We start from the raw sequence: 16,790 nt of genomic DNA on the forward strand, positions 1-16,790 counted from the left end.
ACGATTTTGAAGCTTTCCTGCTGGCACTGCACTGCTTAGCGAGTTACTGTAGCTTTGCTGGAAGTTTTGAAATCAGAAAGCATGAGATTTCTAGCTTTTTTTTTTTTTTTGCATCTGTTTTGACTATTAGGATCCCTTCAGGTTTAATATGAATTTTAGGATAGATTTTTCTATTTCTGAAATAAAGGTCATTAAAATTTTGATAGGGATCATATTGACTGAAGATTTCTCTGAATAATACTGACATCTTGCCAGTATCATCTTCCAGTCCATGAACACTTGATATCTTTGTGTTTGCTTATATTTTCATTTATGTTAATAACACCCTGTAGTTCTCAGTGTATGTGCATTTTGCCTCCTTGGTTAAGTTTATTTCTAAGTATTTTACTCTTTTTGATGTAAATGGAATTGCTTCCATGGCATCCTGTTCAGGTTGCTTATCATTAGCATGTAGGAGCACAACTGATTTTGTGTCTTGTTGCCTTGCTGAATTTATTTATTAGTTCTAAGGTTTTTATTTCCCTTGTGTGATCTTCAGTGTTTTCTACATTATATTACATTATTGTATATACAGGCTATCTGTGGAGATAATTTTACTTCTTCCCTTCACATTTAATACTTTTCATTTCTTTTTCCTGCCTAACTGCTCTAGAAGAAAGTAATTTTCAGCTTAAATAATGTGTATGTGGAACGTCATCTGTGCTCTCTAGAAGTCTCTAGTCCCATGGTGCAGCCCTGTGTGTCCCAGGGGTGCAGCCTCCACGGGCTGCTGTTGCTTTCAAAGGTCTCCGTCCCTTGACCTTTACTTCTATTCCAGCTGGACATCAGCACAAGAGCGAGGGCTGGGACTGTCTGTCAAGTGTCCCTCACAGTCCACCCACGGTATGAGTACTTTGAAGGACAGGTCTGATGCCAAGAAGAGTTTGCCTAACAGAGGAGGCCAGAATGCTGTATCTTGAGTTGTCTGTCTGGGTCGGGGGTGGCTTTACTGTTCTCAGAAGGGCATTTTTCTTCAGTTTCTGACCTCCTCTCACAAGAATACTTTCTCAGGTTTGTCTCCTGTAGACCCCAGGCTTAGCCTTCCCTGTGTTCTCCCTTTCATTCTGATCTATTGTTTGAATAGGTGGAAAAATTCTCCTGATCCATCTTCCTCCAGCTTTGTTCCCTGTCCCCCAGGACTAGCTGGGGGGAGAGAGCCTTCGTCAGCTTCACGGTTTCTGTTTGGTCATCACTAGAGTAGGAGAGCAGGGTGCCCTCCAGGGAAAACTGGGGGCCACTGTGAGAGAGAGGGCCTTGCTAGAGAGTCCCTTCCTCACCTTTAAATCCATGCTGTTTTGTCTGTGCACTCCATGCTTAATTAATTTGGTCATTTGTTTACAACTTAAAAACTCTGGAGGAATCGTTTGTTATTAATGAATATGAATATTAATATCATCACTTGTTAGATAACTATTTGGCCCAGTGCCATTCTAGACACCCAATTTGTTTTTTAAATTTACATATGTGGTTATTAGTCCTGCTCTACTGAGGAGCTAAAGAGCTTGTTTGAGTTTCTCACTCTAGCCCTCAGGGTTGAGTGTAGCTAAGAATTGTGTTGAGCTGATTGCAAGTTAAACCCATTACACTGTGTTGTGTTTATATCTAGATGTCCCCCCAAAGCTTTTGGGAGATGACTAGATTATGGGGGCTGGGGCATTATTATAGTTGACTTGCAGTTAGGAGGCAGGACCTACTCAGAAGAGGCGCATCACTGGGACCATGACCTGCAAGGGTTCCTCTCCCTTCCTGGCACCTCCTTTTGCTTGCTCTGCCTCCTATCCACCATGCCACAAAGTGCTTCTTCTGCCAGACCCTTCTGCCATGTCACTTCTGCTCAAAGCTGGCTAACCATGCAGGGACTAAAACTTTAGGAACTATGAGCCCAAATAAACCCCTCTTCCTTTAATTTTCTTGTGTTGGGTATTTTGTCCCAGCAAGGAGGGACGTAATTAAGACACCTTGCGTCTGATTCAAGCTAAGCATGGGAATCAGAAAGTAGACATCCAGGGATCCTCAGAGATCCTGTGGTGTGATGCTCAGGTGACTCTTCATCCAATCAGATTGGATGGCTATGAAATTCATTACCCGTGTTTTAAATCACCCCCTTGAAAATTTGCACTTGGGTACCTCACAGAATTATGTAATGAATTGCATTGCTCATTATGAAGAGATTTGGGTTTTTCTGTAAGCAGGTAACTTCCCAAGTACAAATGGCCCTGATGACCGTCCCACTCCGCTCCTGGCTCTATAGTCTTTGGAAAGTTGGCTGCGTCCATTTTCTCCCAATTTCCTACCTCTACAGTGGAGGCAATAGCCACTACTCACCTGGGTCAGATGTCAAAATAAAATATTGGCAAGACTAGAAACACAGTCAAGACGCTGAAAGCCAAAATCAAGAACAGTATATTTAATTGAATTTTGTGCAGGTGAATGTTAACCACAGACCCTCCCTCCCTTAGAATCACAGCCTCCTGGAAGTCTTGTGTCTCAGTTACTCTTCTCTCATTGCTGGGACTAATACCCAACACTCAAAATGAAGGAAGGAAAGGTTTATTTAGTTGACAGTTACTGGAGGTCTCTGTCCATCCTCAGCTGGCTCAAAGGCAGAGCAGCACATTGCAGAGAACAGTTGTTCGTGGCAGTGGAAGGAGGCAAAACAGCAAGAGCAAAAGGGAGGAGTAACAGCAGCAATGGCTGCAGAGAGCATTAAGTTGCATTCAGACTACCTGCCCCAGGCTGGGCACAGTACTCACACCCATAATTCCAGTGGATCATGAGTTAATCCCAAACTCTAGAAGTCCGCCCCATGACTGCATGAGGCATTAGGGGGACAACTAGACACAAACCATAATACCCTGTCTCTACCTGCCTTATAAAAGGAAGAGCTCATACCCCAGTCCAACAGCTCTGGGTGCCTTTCTGAAGGCCAGACAACCCCTCTGGATACACTTGCCATTGGTATAGCACAGGGGGAGCCCTGTGCTGAGTGCCAGGAATCCATGGCAGAGAAGGGAAAGGAGGGTTGAGTGTCTTTGCTCTATCATTCTATCATTTTGTTGAGTTTATTCTAATTGGGGAATGGATGTTAATCAGAGACACTCCAACAAAATATAGAATTACAACTGTCTTGTTACCAATAAAATATAGGGTGCTGGCAGAACACAGGCTGAGATGATCAACCTGGTCTGGGTGACTGGGAACATGTCCCCAAGAAATGGGTTTGATCTGTGGTGAATGGGAAAAGGTTTCTAGCCAGGTCAGTTGAGGAGGGAACCCAGTGGTAGTCAGGTGGAAGGAGGTACATGCACGGAGGCACTACAGGATTCTAGCGTACCTGGTTGGCAGAGTGTGGGATTTGTTTGAGATGGGGCCAAAAAGAAAGTCTGGCCCCAGGAACTGGACACCCCAGGCCAGCAAGTGATCCTTGTCTTGCTGAATACTAACTACAAAGCTACTGTCATCAGAGTAAAAGATTGTAGAGTTGTGCATGTAAAGCGTGATCAGACTTATGCTCTGGAGATTGCTGTGGCTATGGAGTTCGCCATAAAGTGGACAGGAGCCCTGCTGCATCCAGAAAGAGAAGCAGAGAGGGTGGGGAGGGCGGAGTGGTGGAGAAATTGTTGCTTGTCACAGAGAAGATTGGGAACAGAGCTCAGAGGGTGGATTTAAGAGCTCTTTGAGCAACAAACTCACTCAACAAACTCACCAGAACTTGGTATGCAAAGTGAGAAGTCCAAAATTCTCCCACATTTCTGGTCTTGGTAAGATGGTTAAGAATGAAAACTTATCATTTTGTTTAGTAAAATTCTATATTCTTTCTTTCTTTCTTTCTTTCTTTCTTTCTTTCTTTCTTTCTTTCTTTCTTTCTTTCTTCCTTCCTTCCTTCCTTCCTTCCTTTCTTTCTTTCTTTCTTTCTTTTTTTTCCATAATTTTATTGATAAACAAATAGCAATGAGACAGTTTCAAATCAAATCGCAAGAACAGTTTCAATAATTAACACACTGCATACATTCTTCTTAGTGGTTAATTGCTGTACAAGACACGGACTTGAGATCCTATTTACAAACCCCATTAGAACAAATCATTCTATTCATTAAGAGAATGTAACTATATATCTATCCTAACCACTTTGAATACACAGATACAAAATGGACATTCATCTGTATACCTTTTTTTTGTTAAGTTCCGTTATTTGAATATTATAAGTGTGTAAACTCAGCAAAATATTCTAAAAGAGTCCAGTAACCCATAATAGCATTGGGTCTTCCGTTTAACTGGCAATGTCAGAAATTGTTGACCTGAGTCTCCTATAGCTCAACATAACAGCATGGCTTTACTTCCTATATTTCGTCTTCATACTTTTCTACTGGATGGTTAAGACCAAGGTAAAGCAGGACCTGTGCAACAAGAGTTGTAGCTTTTGGGTCTGAGGAGGTCAGTGATTTATCCTGAGATCCTGTACCTTAGATTGTAGAACCTTTGTCAGTGTCAGTCATGTGGATGAGTCATGGTCATTGCTTGGCCAATGTGCTCCCTGTGAAAGCCTGAGAGAGTGTTTTCTCTCCATGTGACTCTCCTTAGGCACACTCTACATCATTGATCACTTTCCTCTTTTGCCCCATAATCTCCTTGATCAGAACATTTGGGACACTACCGAGTTACATGACGTTACAGTACAAGTTCTCTTATGTCCTGAGTCTTAATTGACCTTAGAAGGTTAGGGCCAAAATGTTGGCTCTTTCTTTCTTTCTTTCTTTCTTTCTTTCTTTCTTTCTTTCTTTCTTTCTTTCTTTCTTTCTTTCTTTCTTTCCTTCCTTCCTTCCTTCCCTCCTTCCTACTTTTTTGTATTATCTTTTTTTTATTTTTATTTTTTCTTTTTCTCCCCCCCCCCTCCCGTATTATCTTTTAAAAAGAATGGAAACATAGAAGGAGGATTGGGTTTGGGGTGAAAGAATTTAGGTATGACTTTGTCATATTGAATGGATTAAGAGGCTCCTGGAGAAGTGATCAGATTGTGAGGGCACAGGCCTCACCAATGGTTAACTCACTGATCAGTTCATAGCTGAATGGGCTCTGAACCTTGGGGCTCACACCTGGTCCCTGGCTCATTGCTCTGGTGCTTGCCCTGCTCTCTGCTTTCTAGATGCCGTGAGCTGAGCAGCTTTCCTGTACCACTGCCTTCTGCCTTGGAGCCACATGGCCAAGATCTGAGTCTCTGAAACTGTGAGCTGAAATCAGCCTCTCTTCTTTAATTTGTGGGTTTCAGGTACTTTGTCCCAGAGCTGGGGAAGCTGACCAATGACTCAGAGCCTGTTCATGTTGAAATGAAGGAGACACTAAGCAGCAGTGGGGGAGGCAGCTACAAACCTTACAGGAGGGATTGGAAAGACTCACAAAGCCCCTCATCTTTCACTGAGCAGATCAGATGGAGTCCGGGGACAGAGGAAGAGGTCCATGGGTGGGCCACATGGGATTGCAGCCTGCAGGTGGGATGGGACTATGGTCTTAGAGTAGGCTCACTAGAGAGGACAGATTTCTGCAGTTGAGCACACCTGCTCACGTGTGCTCCTGTCTCAGACAGGTGAGGCTTTCATGAAGCTGGGGAAGGTGTTGAGCCCACCCCATGGTGCAGGAGTGTCTTCTCTTTTGGCTCAGGATTGAAGGGAAATGCATCCAACATTAACCTTATTTATCTATGAAGGTGGGCCATGTTCATTCGACAGACCTAAAAGGGATCTCCAAAGCAGAAGCCAGGGTCTCCTGAATGGCTGGGGCTATTGGTGACATCACCATGTTTAGAGCCTTTACACAGGCTCACATGCTCAGAGCCTCCTCACACAGGATATTTTTAGGAAACGGCTACTTGAGCTGTTTCCAACTATAAAATCTTTAGGCTTAAAATCTAGAGAAAGCATTGACGTAATTGTAGGCCCCTGTAGCAGTTGCTAGGTGTGGTTTCTAATGGTGCCCTCACACTCCGGTGGCCACCATGTTTAAGTCTTACCTGGGTTTTCTCGAAATGAGGCAAAGGGATAATAAGTAGGAAAGATGACCGGAGCTCCCTGACCAGAACCTGGGTCAGGATGGGAGAGTTTGTGCACCTGGGAGTCCTGTGCTTACCATGACCCTGAGAGAGATGCACAGTCACCTCATCCTACAGGTGAAGAAGTCGGGCCTTCGAGATGCTCAGCCACCAAAGGCTGACAGAATCCACTGGCCAGGATTCCTGCTCGATCCCTGAATCTGTCTCAGAATCCAGTGACCTCTCCATCTCCTGCTGGCCTATTTATTATTGATTCCTGACCTTTGTTGTTTAAAGTATCTGAGTCAGTAGCCAAATACCTTTCTTAAACTTAAGGAGAACTTCTTACTCTTTCCTTCCCAAGTGAGGAAAGAGAAGTGGGTTCCTAGGGCAGCACAACCTCACTGTGTGCTTGTTCCCCCATGTGCCTCGGGTCCTAATGCCCAGCCTCTCCCCTACCCAGATGGAATGCTCCATAGGAAGTAGGAAAGAAGTCCACCTGTACGGAGCTCTGCAGGTGCCGTGTCCCCTTTGGGCACCCTCTACCAGCACTGTGGAAGCATGTTTGCCACATCCTTTGTCCAGTGTGATGTGGGAGTCTTTTTAGACATAACAAGAGCAGTGACCACCAGTCTCAGATTCCCTCCTTCTGCTTTGAGGCACTGCAGTGGACCATGCACTTTTACTCCAGGCAATGAGAAAGAGGCCTTGGGCACATTGCTGAATGACCAAGGGTATTCCTGGGACCACTGGCTTTAACCTTCCTGCTTCATTGCCTCCTTCCACCACCCTAATTACTTATCATTTCATTCTGATCCTTTCAGCTTCTTTTTCTTCTCTTTCCTTTTTTTTCCTCTGTTAAACACAGGTTTAGTTTTCATAGAATTTGCTTAATTTAAAATCAAGTCCTTATACATTTTAACAGTCTCCATTTCAACCCAAGCCCACACTAGAATATATAAGTAGAGTAAGGCCTGTTCCTACAAGGTGAAGCACACCCTTTTGATTAGCAACCACATTTCCTTATTGACATCTGAGCAATTTTCAGCATTCCTGTAGGGAAAACACATTGCCTCATTTTGCAGATGGGAACATAAGAGAAGGTTGATCATTCAGGTGGCAGGGAGCAGATGTTATCCAGAAAGGAGATGCATAAACCATTGTCTTCTGACCTGGCCCCTTCTGAAAGAGGCCTTTTGAAAGCACAAGATGCTTTGTGGATTCACATGCCTGGCGTCCAGTGGGTCTCTGTGCCATCTCAGGGCAGTGGTGAGACTCAATCTGTCTATGGGTAATAGGTAAATGGAGTTCAGCAGGCACTGTCCCCAGGGTCTGGGCTTCCTGGGTGGCCTGCATGAGCCTGGGTGTAACCTCTACAGAGCTCTTCAGGTGCTGCGTCCGCCTCAGCCCGGCTCTCAGCATCTCCTAAACGTTCTGTGGAGCGTGGCTCAGAGGCATCCTTGTCTGCTGACATCAGTGTTTCTTATCACTAGTGCATAAAACAGCTTTTAAAATTAAATCCCACCCTTTGGGAAGGTATGAGTTACCCCAGGAATAAGCTCTGATGTGGCCATGCCTGCCTGGTGCTCAGCTTGATCTACCCCAAGTGAATGAGGAAATGGGATGCTGCTGTCTGAGGCTGCTCTGACCTCATCTGCCCAGTTCTTCCCTTCCCAACCATATGAAGGGAGGGGCACTGAGTGGAGCCCAGGAAGGGGAAATCTGCACAACCCTTGGAAGGGCCACTTTTCATGTGTGGCATGCAGAACTTGGCTGTTCTGTGTCTGGGAAACAGGCTGCCATTTTACCTGTAGATGCAATGTTATATATGTTTATACAAAACCAAACATAAAACCTAGAACAAAGGCTCATGATTTTGAAGGTTAAACATGAAAATTGCAGGCCATGGTTGGCTTTGTCCTCAAAATAGGAATGGGGAGCTGGGCGTGGTGGTGCTTGCCTATAATCCCAGCACTTAGAAAGCTGAGGCAGGAGAATTGTTGAGAGTTCGAGATCAGCCTGGGCTATCAAGTGAGCTCATGGTCAGCCTGAACTGCATTGTGAGACCCTGTCTCACAAAGACAAAAAAAAAAAAAAGGAAAGAAAAAGAAACAAAGAATGAGGAAAGTAGATGCCATCACCTACCATGTGGAGATCTTAAAAACTTTTGGGATTTTTATGCATAATTTAATACTCATTTTGTAACTCAAGGAACTGAGGCAAGAAAGGTTAAATATCTAATCCTAGCCTGGCAGACAATGTCAGCTCTGTCCTCCATTCCCATTCTGCCAATCTCTTTTTTTTAATATAACTTTTTTTTTCGATATAGGGTCTCAATACACAGCTCAGACTCTAGTGAGCCTCCTGTCTCAATCTCCCCAGCACTGGGATTACAGGCATGTACCACCACGCCCAGTTTTGGGGGCTGGCTTGGTTTGGCACAGTGCTGACGTGGCATGTGGTGCCGAGGATCAAACCCTAATCCCTGCGCTTACCTGAACAGGTGCTCAGACCACTGAGCTCTCTATGCCTTTTTTTTTTTTTTTTTTTTTTTTTTAACTACAAAACCCTGGTTATGCCCAGAACCAGTATAACCATCCAAAATCACTTTGTAATTAAGAAGAGCCTTGTGATCCAGTCCTACCCAGCAGCATGAAGTTTTCAGGGTGTGTGCATGTGGGGTGGTGCTTGCTTTCCTGATTCTGATGTCTCTCTTTCATTTTTTTCTTCTGTGTCTTTCTGCCTGAAACATGGGTGCAAAGTCTGAATTGCAGTGGCCACATTGTGCCAAGAGGCAACATTGAGCTCTGAGATGCAGCCAGCGAGCTGGGGGTGCGCGCCAGCTGGTGATGGGGGCAGACAGGTGGGATGACCTCGGTCTGCAACAGCCATTCCCACCCTCCATGGCCTAAATCAAACTCTCCAAGAATGAGAAACACACTTGCCTGCCTGTGCCTGCCTGCCTGCCTTCCCTCCATCCTTCCCTCCCTTTCTCACTCCCTCCTTCCCTCCCTCCTTCCTCTTTTCTTTTTTAACAAATGTATTTAATATAGGATCTACAAGGTCTCACTACATACATGGGACTCAGTGATTCTCCTGTTTTCAGCCTCCCAAAAGCTGGAATTACAGATGTATGCCACCATGCCCAGTCTCAATCGATGTCTCAGTGCACCCTGGGGGGAAGAGCCAGCACCAGCATGGCACACCAGTGATCGAACCCTGGTCCCTGCACCTGCTTAAGCTGGTGCTTTAGTCCACTGAGCATCTGGCAGGCTTCACTTGTTTTTCTTGAAATCACTTTCCATAAGTTCCCATTATAAGCAAACTAATCTGACTGATAAGCCCAGAATTCCCAGGCCCTTCAGGCAGAGTTTTGTAAAGCAATTTCTATTTAAGTAGTTACACTACAAAGGAATTGGTTTATAGTAATATCTAGTTTGCAAACATATTGAAATGGTTAACAGTATAGATAATGAGTTTCTAATTAGTGTATCCCTTCATTCCAATGTGTTAAATTACAATTCAATATTATTTCAAAGAAAACCGCTAGCAATTGTGGAAGGTGTAGTACCTTTAAACCTTCTGGTGTGAGTGGGTGTCTTTTTTCATGCTTTCATTCTCCCACTGGAATAAGCTAGAGTCCGTAGGTGTGAGGGTGGAACTAGGATGAAAGAAAGCCATAAATCAATAATTTACAGGTGTGTCGGTGGAAGCACCAGGCAGGTGGCTAGAACAAGCGGGGAAAGCTCTGTCAGAGTTATCTTAGGCACTTTTGTCTTTAGGGTTGGTAGCAGCTGAAGCTTGCTAAGCTTAGGGACACACCCCAAGAAACCTGTTAGTCCCCAAAAGGTGAAGTCAGATGGCGAATGAAAGGACCTACACCACCCCAGCCAGCCCAGGATGATTTTAGCTGTCAACCAGAGCACGCCATCTCTCCTTAGTCACGGTGCTCTAGTTGGCTGAGGACGAGCAGCCTGCAGAGGCTTCAGTGTACATGTGGGACCCTCAGAGGACTTTGGTCCTATGCACACTTGCTCACTGAGGTTTTGGTGCTGGGAATAAGGTGCCTGTCCTGAGAACGACCTGTTTTATCCCTGGGATGGTAAGGTTGGTGGTACGGAGCACAGCCACTCTGCAGTTCACCCTCAAGCCTGGGCTGGGGTCAGAGCACATATCAGAGCACATATTCTGAATCACACACTTGGCTTCTCTTATTTTTCTTGTGTTATTTTCTCCCCATTCCCAGCTAGAGTTTTTTTTTTTTTTTTTTTTTCCCTGCGGAACTGGGGGTTGAACTCAGGCCCTTGGGAAGCGCTTATTCCACTGAGCCATCTCCCTGGCCCAGCTAGAGTCTTTAAATCTTCTTAAGATGCATGCACATTTGTGAGCAACTTCAGGTCCTCCTTAGAGGAAGGTGGAGTAAATGCTGATTGACAAGCACATGGACTTGTGCCAACTAACAGTGGGCAGGAGGATGCTGGAGGAGAAAGATGACTCTGCCCTCACCAGAGACGGGGGACTCTGAGGCTGCGGTGTGGGTTCACTTTGAAAATAAGTTCCATCTAGGAGGGAGCATCCTGCCAGCCCTCAGCCCCAGTGCTGCCTGGTGGCTGCAACCAGACCCCTCCAAGATTGGTTGTTCTCAGAATCCAGGTCCTGCTGCTGTTCCCAGAGCCCTGGGCCCAGTCATTGAGTAGACATAGCTTGCAGACTCTGAGAGGCTCCCTCCAGGAACATAAAGCCCATGACCCTGCTGCATCCTCTGGAGGGCTTTCTGCTGGTCCCTTTCTCCAAGCTGTATTTTGTTTCTTTTTTTTTTTTTTCCAAGCCAAACTGTATCCAGCTTTATTAAAGATACTTTTCATAAACAATCATGGTATTTCAGGCAGGACATGGGCACACAATCTTTAACAGTATACGACAACTTTCAAACTCCCTTCTTGGATGGACTACCAAAAATCAGAAAGCCACTATAAAATCCAGTGAAGTCTGCATTTGAGGCTCTGAAGTACGGAAAGTTTAGAGTGAGGGTTGACATTTCACATTTAGCATGTTGTTTAACAACTTTTCACAAGCCGACCCTGACTTTCAGGAAATGAAAATGGCAGAATTATCAATCCGAAGATCCACAATCTAGAAAAAAGAAATCAATTGTTCTTGTGGGACACCACCTCAACATTACTGGCAAGTCCAGATTGCCTGACACACTGGTAACATCACTTTTGGGAATTAGATCCCAATAGGTCTCTGGGCTTAAGGGAGTTAAGCCTATGCTGATGGCAGAGGAAAGGAGGACATAAAATGAACTGGGAGCTGTCCCGTACCACAAGGCATTTATGCCAAGGTGGCCACATGTGTAACATCAGGGAATCCCTCCTCCTGGGAGCCAAGAGGAAGTCTCTCAAAACCAGCAGGGAAAGGCACCTTCCCATCAATCCAGCTTTGGAGACATTGTACTACTGACATATGCTCCTTCCCCCCAAAACAACAATGTAGTGTTCTGTGTGCTAACAACATAGCTTAAAAAAAAAGTAAAACAAAATTCTGCATTTTTATAAAACTTGATAAAAAATAGTATTTCAAACTGTACAGTCACCAGAAGTACACAGTTATCAAAAATGCACACACTTCACTTGGCATCTCCAGAACCTTCAGCTTTTTGTGCCTGGTCTGTTTTGGCATCTCCATTTTCTGCAGGGTTATTTCCATCCTTGCTGGCATCAGCTTTTCCCTTTTTCCCTTTGGGTACCTTCTCTCCCTTCTTTGCTGGCGCCTTTTTAGGCTTGGGCTCTGGCTTTGGAGGAGCTGGTTTAGCAGACAACCTTGCAGATCTTCTCTGTGGTTCATCCTTCACCTTGGCTTTATCACCTTTAGCATCCCCTTCGGCCTTTCTCTTGGGCATGGTGGCGACAGCAGCAGGTCACAGGCGCTAGACACGAGATGCAGCGGCGCGCAGCTTTGGGCGGCCCGGGGGTCGTCCTCGCTTCTTCTTCCTGTATTTTGTTTCTGATGTTTTCTAATTTATTGAAATGACTGTCCCTACTTCTTGACCTAGATGAGCCATACCTGATGTACCATTTTAGGGCTTTCTGGGCAACAAGCCCTGGTCTGGACCAACCTGTGTTTTCTGTGCAATGTTAGAGTATCAGAGAGAGAGAGAGAGAGAGAGAGAGAGAGAGAGAGAGAGAGAGAGAGAGAGAGAGAAAGAGGCCTATTGGTCAGTCTGGTCACCCCTAGCCCTCCTCCCTCCTTGGTTATTAGGGCAGGATCCTGTCTTCACCTCATTCTAGAAGAAGCTCCTGGTGTGCCTGGGGACCAAGCTGAATGCCTTAAGTGTGAAGTCACAACGTTGATCCAGGCAGTTAAGAAAGAGGATGCTGTGCAGAACGGAGACAGAAAATGGTATTGGTTAGAGATGCCAGACAAAGGGATTGGCTGTGGACAAAAGAAAGAATTAAGTTACTCACAGACTGATAGTGTAAGAAGTGAAGGGGGCAAGGAGATGATCTTGGAGATGGTATCGCAGGCTGAGCATTCTTGTGTGAAACACTCAGGACTAGGAGTGTTTTGGATTCAGATTTTGGAATGTGGATATAGATATGGATAAGGATATGGGTAATGGGTAGGGTAGGGGTAGAGGTATGGGTATGACTATGGACGTGGTTATAGACATAGACACCTTGGGGATGGGACTCAAGTCTAAATATCAAGTTCATTTATGTTTCAGACACACCTTGTGGCAGTTTTGTGCAGCATTTTTAGTGTACCTGTGATCTTAACTATGACTGGAGGTCAGGCAGAGAGTTTCCCATTTGTGCCATGTTGTAGCAAGGAAAATATTTTGGATTCTGGAGCATTTTGGGTTTCAGAAGTTTGGAATAGGGATGCCCAGCCTATAGCCATAGTTGGTGGGATCCAGAAGATAAGAAGAGCAGCTGGAGGCAGGACAGGAAGCTTCAGGAAGAAGGCAGGTAATGGTAGCATGCATCAGAAGGGCCCAGACGTTGTTGGACATGGCGGCCACTGGTACAGTGAGCTGGGGGCATAAACCAATGCCGTGGGCAAAAGTCTGATTGGATAGCGTTCAAACACAGCGAGTGTCTGGGAAATAGAGGATTTGGGGAAGCCTGCATTTTGTAAAATGCTTTGAAGGGAATGAGAGAACATTGCTGAGGAGGAGGGTGTTGCAGATGCATGGTGCCAGCGAGCTTTCATTGCTGGTTTGTTTAATGGTGATCAAAGCCTGTCCTGATGGTGAACCCCAAATTTTTCATATTTGTTCTATAGGGGAAAAGAGGCAGAGCAGCATTTCCCCTCTCAATAAATCTACATGGATTTCTCTCAGGAGGAGGTGAGCTGCCCTAGGATTCTTGCTCAGCTGTGTGACTTCTGGTGACCTTGAGGGTCCTGCCAGTGACAGCCTTTGATTTCTTATAAAGAAGATGCCTTTAAGCTGACTGAGAAACAAGCATAATTCCTGGGAAGTTTTTTGGGGGGAGGTCCTGGGGCTTTTTTTTTTTTTTTTTTTTTTTTTAAGGGAGAGGGTTTAAAGAGAATTTACAGCTCAAGACCTTGATAGAATCATTTAAAAATTTTCTGTACTCCTAGGCCAGTATATTTATGTGGACAATGGGCAGGATATTGGGGAAATTTGTGTCATATGGTCATCAAAGTAGAGACCTTATCCTTGAATTAGAAATGAACAGCTTTTGAGCAACTAACATGGGAAGAGAATTTGACAATTTAAATTCCTATCCAAAAATATATGTAGCTACATCCACTTGAGAGTAAATTACTTTTAGAATGACAGAAGATTAGCTGTGGAAGCCTCGCCTAAACACAAAGTCTCGTCTATTTTGGTTTAATACCTGGAGGCACAAGTCATGGGGAAACTGGGTTCTGACACCAATGAATAGTCTCTCTGATAGAACTGCAAAGCAAACTTAATTTCTGGGGTATTAACAATACTTTTGCATTTGAGGTTACCTCTTCCCAAAGAGGCCCAGGTGTTTTTCAATATTGAGAAGCCAACAATGTGTCTATCTCCACTGGACTCCTACTACTTTAGATCCAACTCTGGTGGCCAACACTCCTCACCTGGGCTTGTCTTCACACCCGCATACCTGGGGGTGGCACCTGGCCTCAGCTGGCCATTCTGTCTCTGCCAAGCCATGATAGCCTCCCTGTCTTGTTTCTGTTGGATTCACCCAGGCGTGCCCCTGCAGGCCCAGGGCAGCCCTCCTTTTCTCAGTGATGCCTGCTGTTCTTGTATCTTTGCTGTTTCACCCGTGCCTCACTGGGTTTCTCAGCTCTCACTTGGCTTTTTGGTTCTAGTTTTCTTCCTCAGCCTGGTACTTGCATGTTGGCCTTGTTCACTGACTATTTCTGTCCCCCCACCACAGTAGTAATGTTCTCTGGGAATTAACACTCTGGTTCATTTGAGCTGATCCTCTCCTGCAGAATGCTACGTTCACCTTAGACTCAAGGGCTCAAATGGGGCCTGTGTGTTACACTCGGTAAGATACTACACCAATTTTAAAAGGTACAGAGACCAAAGGATGTCCATCGATTCAGCTGGACTGAGCACACTCTGGCTGGATCACTGAGAACAAATGGGGCAAATGTGGAAAAAAAAAATCCACGCGTGCAATTTGTCTGTAGGGTTCACTGAGGTGCACCCTGCATGCCAGGCCCGTGATGGCTGCTGCTTTCCTCATCAGAGCTATCATTACAGGCTTCCCGCTGCTGACCACCTCCCGAGCCTCGAGTGCTATCAAAGTCCTGGAGCTCTACCTCCTCAGTTTCTCCAATTACACTAGGAAATTCTGGTCTAGATGGAAGAAGATCTTCTAGTTCAGAAAGCTTATCAGGGTTGATCTAGTTGTTTTCTGGAAACTGCACATCAAACTTTATGTACAGATCACCTTTTTCAAAGCTATTACAATACTGTGGCATTCCTTCACCTTGGACTACACAAACACAAGTTTAATTACTTTGCTGGGGGGCAGGGGTACTTTCCCACAATCTGATGTGATTCAAGTTGCTTGAAAATAAACTGAAGCCCACATAGAGCTTCTACAAGTGCTATCTTATATGTCACATGCAAATCATTTCCATCTCTCTAGAACACCTCATGCTCTTTCTCCTGCAGCAAAAGAACATCTGGTTCCACTCCTGGGGCCTGGTCTGCCTTCCCAGTAAATGCAATGCTCTGTCCATGTTTCATGCCTTTGTCTCCATGAACTTCAAGAATCTTGAATTCTTTAAACACCTTCTTCCCTTCATGTTTTTTCCAGTGATCCCTTTCATTAATCACCTTTCCTTCTCTATTTCTTTCTTTTTTTTATTATGTAAGGTTTTTCTTTTATTTAAAAGATCATTCACAAAATACCATATCCATAGATTTACTTTCTGTCATACAGTTGAATGTGTTGTTTGGAATTCCACCCTCAAAATCTGGAAGCCAGCTGGGTCCCCAGCGGTGTGGATGGATTTGTTTTGCTCTTGATCTTTCTGCGTTGAGGATGTGTGTGGGTCGTCTCAAAGCATCAGGTTTGTTACAACCACATAATGCATGTCTTTCTTAAGTTAGGTGTTGGTGTTACACAAATGGTTCTTATCTCAGAAGCACAGAAGATGATAGGCAGAGGGGAGAAACGGGAGTTCTGTAAGTTGCTGATAGCTTGCAACAGACACAAATCAGAGGATGACAGCGAGCTGGGACCCCCAGGCCGGTGAGCCACGCTCTGCCCTTGGCCTTCCAGCCATCCTGCTGGGTCTTCCTTCTCCAGGGCTCAAGCAGTTCCCACTGGGACAGGCGGTGACTCAGGCACTGGGGGGTGCTCCATCCGCTCGCACAAGGCCTCTGAGCTCAGAAGCTGCTGCCCAACACCTTCATCCCAGATGAGCACCAACCACTGCACGTGACAGCAAGTGGGTCCCGGACATGAGGTGGCTAGCCGGAACGTCTACGGTCCTTGGCAGTCAGTGAGGGTCTGGACAGCTTGGCATAGGAAAACTTTCACCACGGGGAATAAAGTGCCAGTTTTGAGGCCATTTCCACCATGGGCTCAAGGGACCATGGGAAGCAATCTCAGTAGGCTGCTTTTGTGGGAACAGACGCAAGGGAGAGACGCCCAACAGACAACAGGGATGCAGGGGAAGGCTAGGTCCACATCACTGTCAGTCCAGCCCAGCACCACCACTGCCCAGTCCCCACAGCACCCAAGCTGTGGGAACGATACGAACCACTGGGCAGCCACAACAGTCTGCGTAGGGAGCGCCTGATGCCTCCAGAGAGGAACTATCTGGACATGGTCTCTGGACAGTGCAGCAAACCACCTGAGCACACAGAGCCCTTGGGTAACAGGTGAGGAGCACCACCAGCGCACCTGTCACTCTTCCTGGGCTTCACACCTGCTTTGCCTGCCCAGCCCCTGGGGAGGGCTGATGGTGACAGGACACCCTAGGAGCAGGACCATAAGGGTGGAAGGAGGCAAGGATCAACAGGAATTTTCCCTCATTTTCAATACAAGGTGCATCCAATTCAGCATACCAACCACAGCTGGCCAACTTGCCAGCAACTTCTGCTCTTTCCTGGAAGCCACAGCAACACAGAACTCAGCATGCGGGTCAGAAGAGAAGCACTGAGAAAAACCAAGTCTGGCCCATGTGGAAAATAAAGAGAAGGCAAAGGAGAAGAACCAAAGCAAGCAGCACCTGGGCCTGC

The 16,790-nt window shown here is 45.6% G+C and overlaps 1 protein-coding gene and 1 pseudogene across 1 annotated transcript; both read right to left on the reverse strand.

The window, feature by feature from the left end:
• Positions 1-11,629: 11,629 nt before the first annotated feature.
• On the reverse strand, positions 11,630-11,963 carry LOC101563460 (non-histone chromosomal protein HMG-17). The gene has a single exon (XM_004640811.2). The coding sequence runs from the start codon at positions 11,961-11,963 to the stop codon at positions 11,691-11,693; it is 273 nt and encodes a 90-aa protein (XP_004640868.1). The 3' UTR covers positions 11,630-11,690.
• Positions 11,964-14,725: 2,762 nt separating this feature from the next.
• LOC105743474 overlaps positions 14,726-16,790 on the reverse strand; it is a 3,671-nt pseudogene continuing 1,606 nt past the window's right edge.

Source organism: Octodon degus, unplaced genomic scaffold (assembly GCF_000260255.1).
Source record: "Octodon degus isolate 3935 unplaced genomic scaffold, OctDeg1.0 scaffold00127, whole genome shotgun sequence".
NCBI lineage: Eukaryota > Metazoa > Chordata > Mammalia > Rodentia > Octodontidae > Octodon > Octodon degus.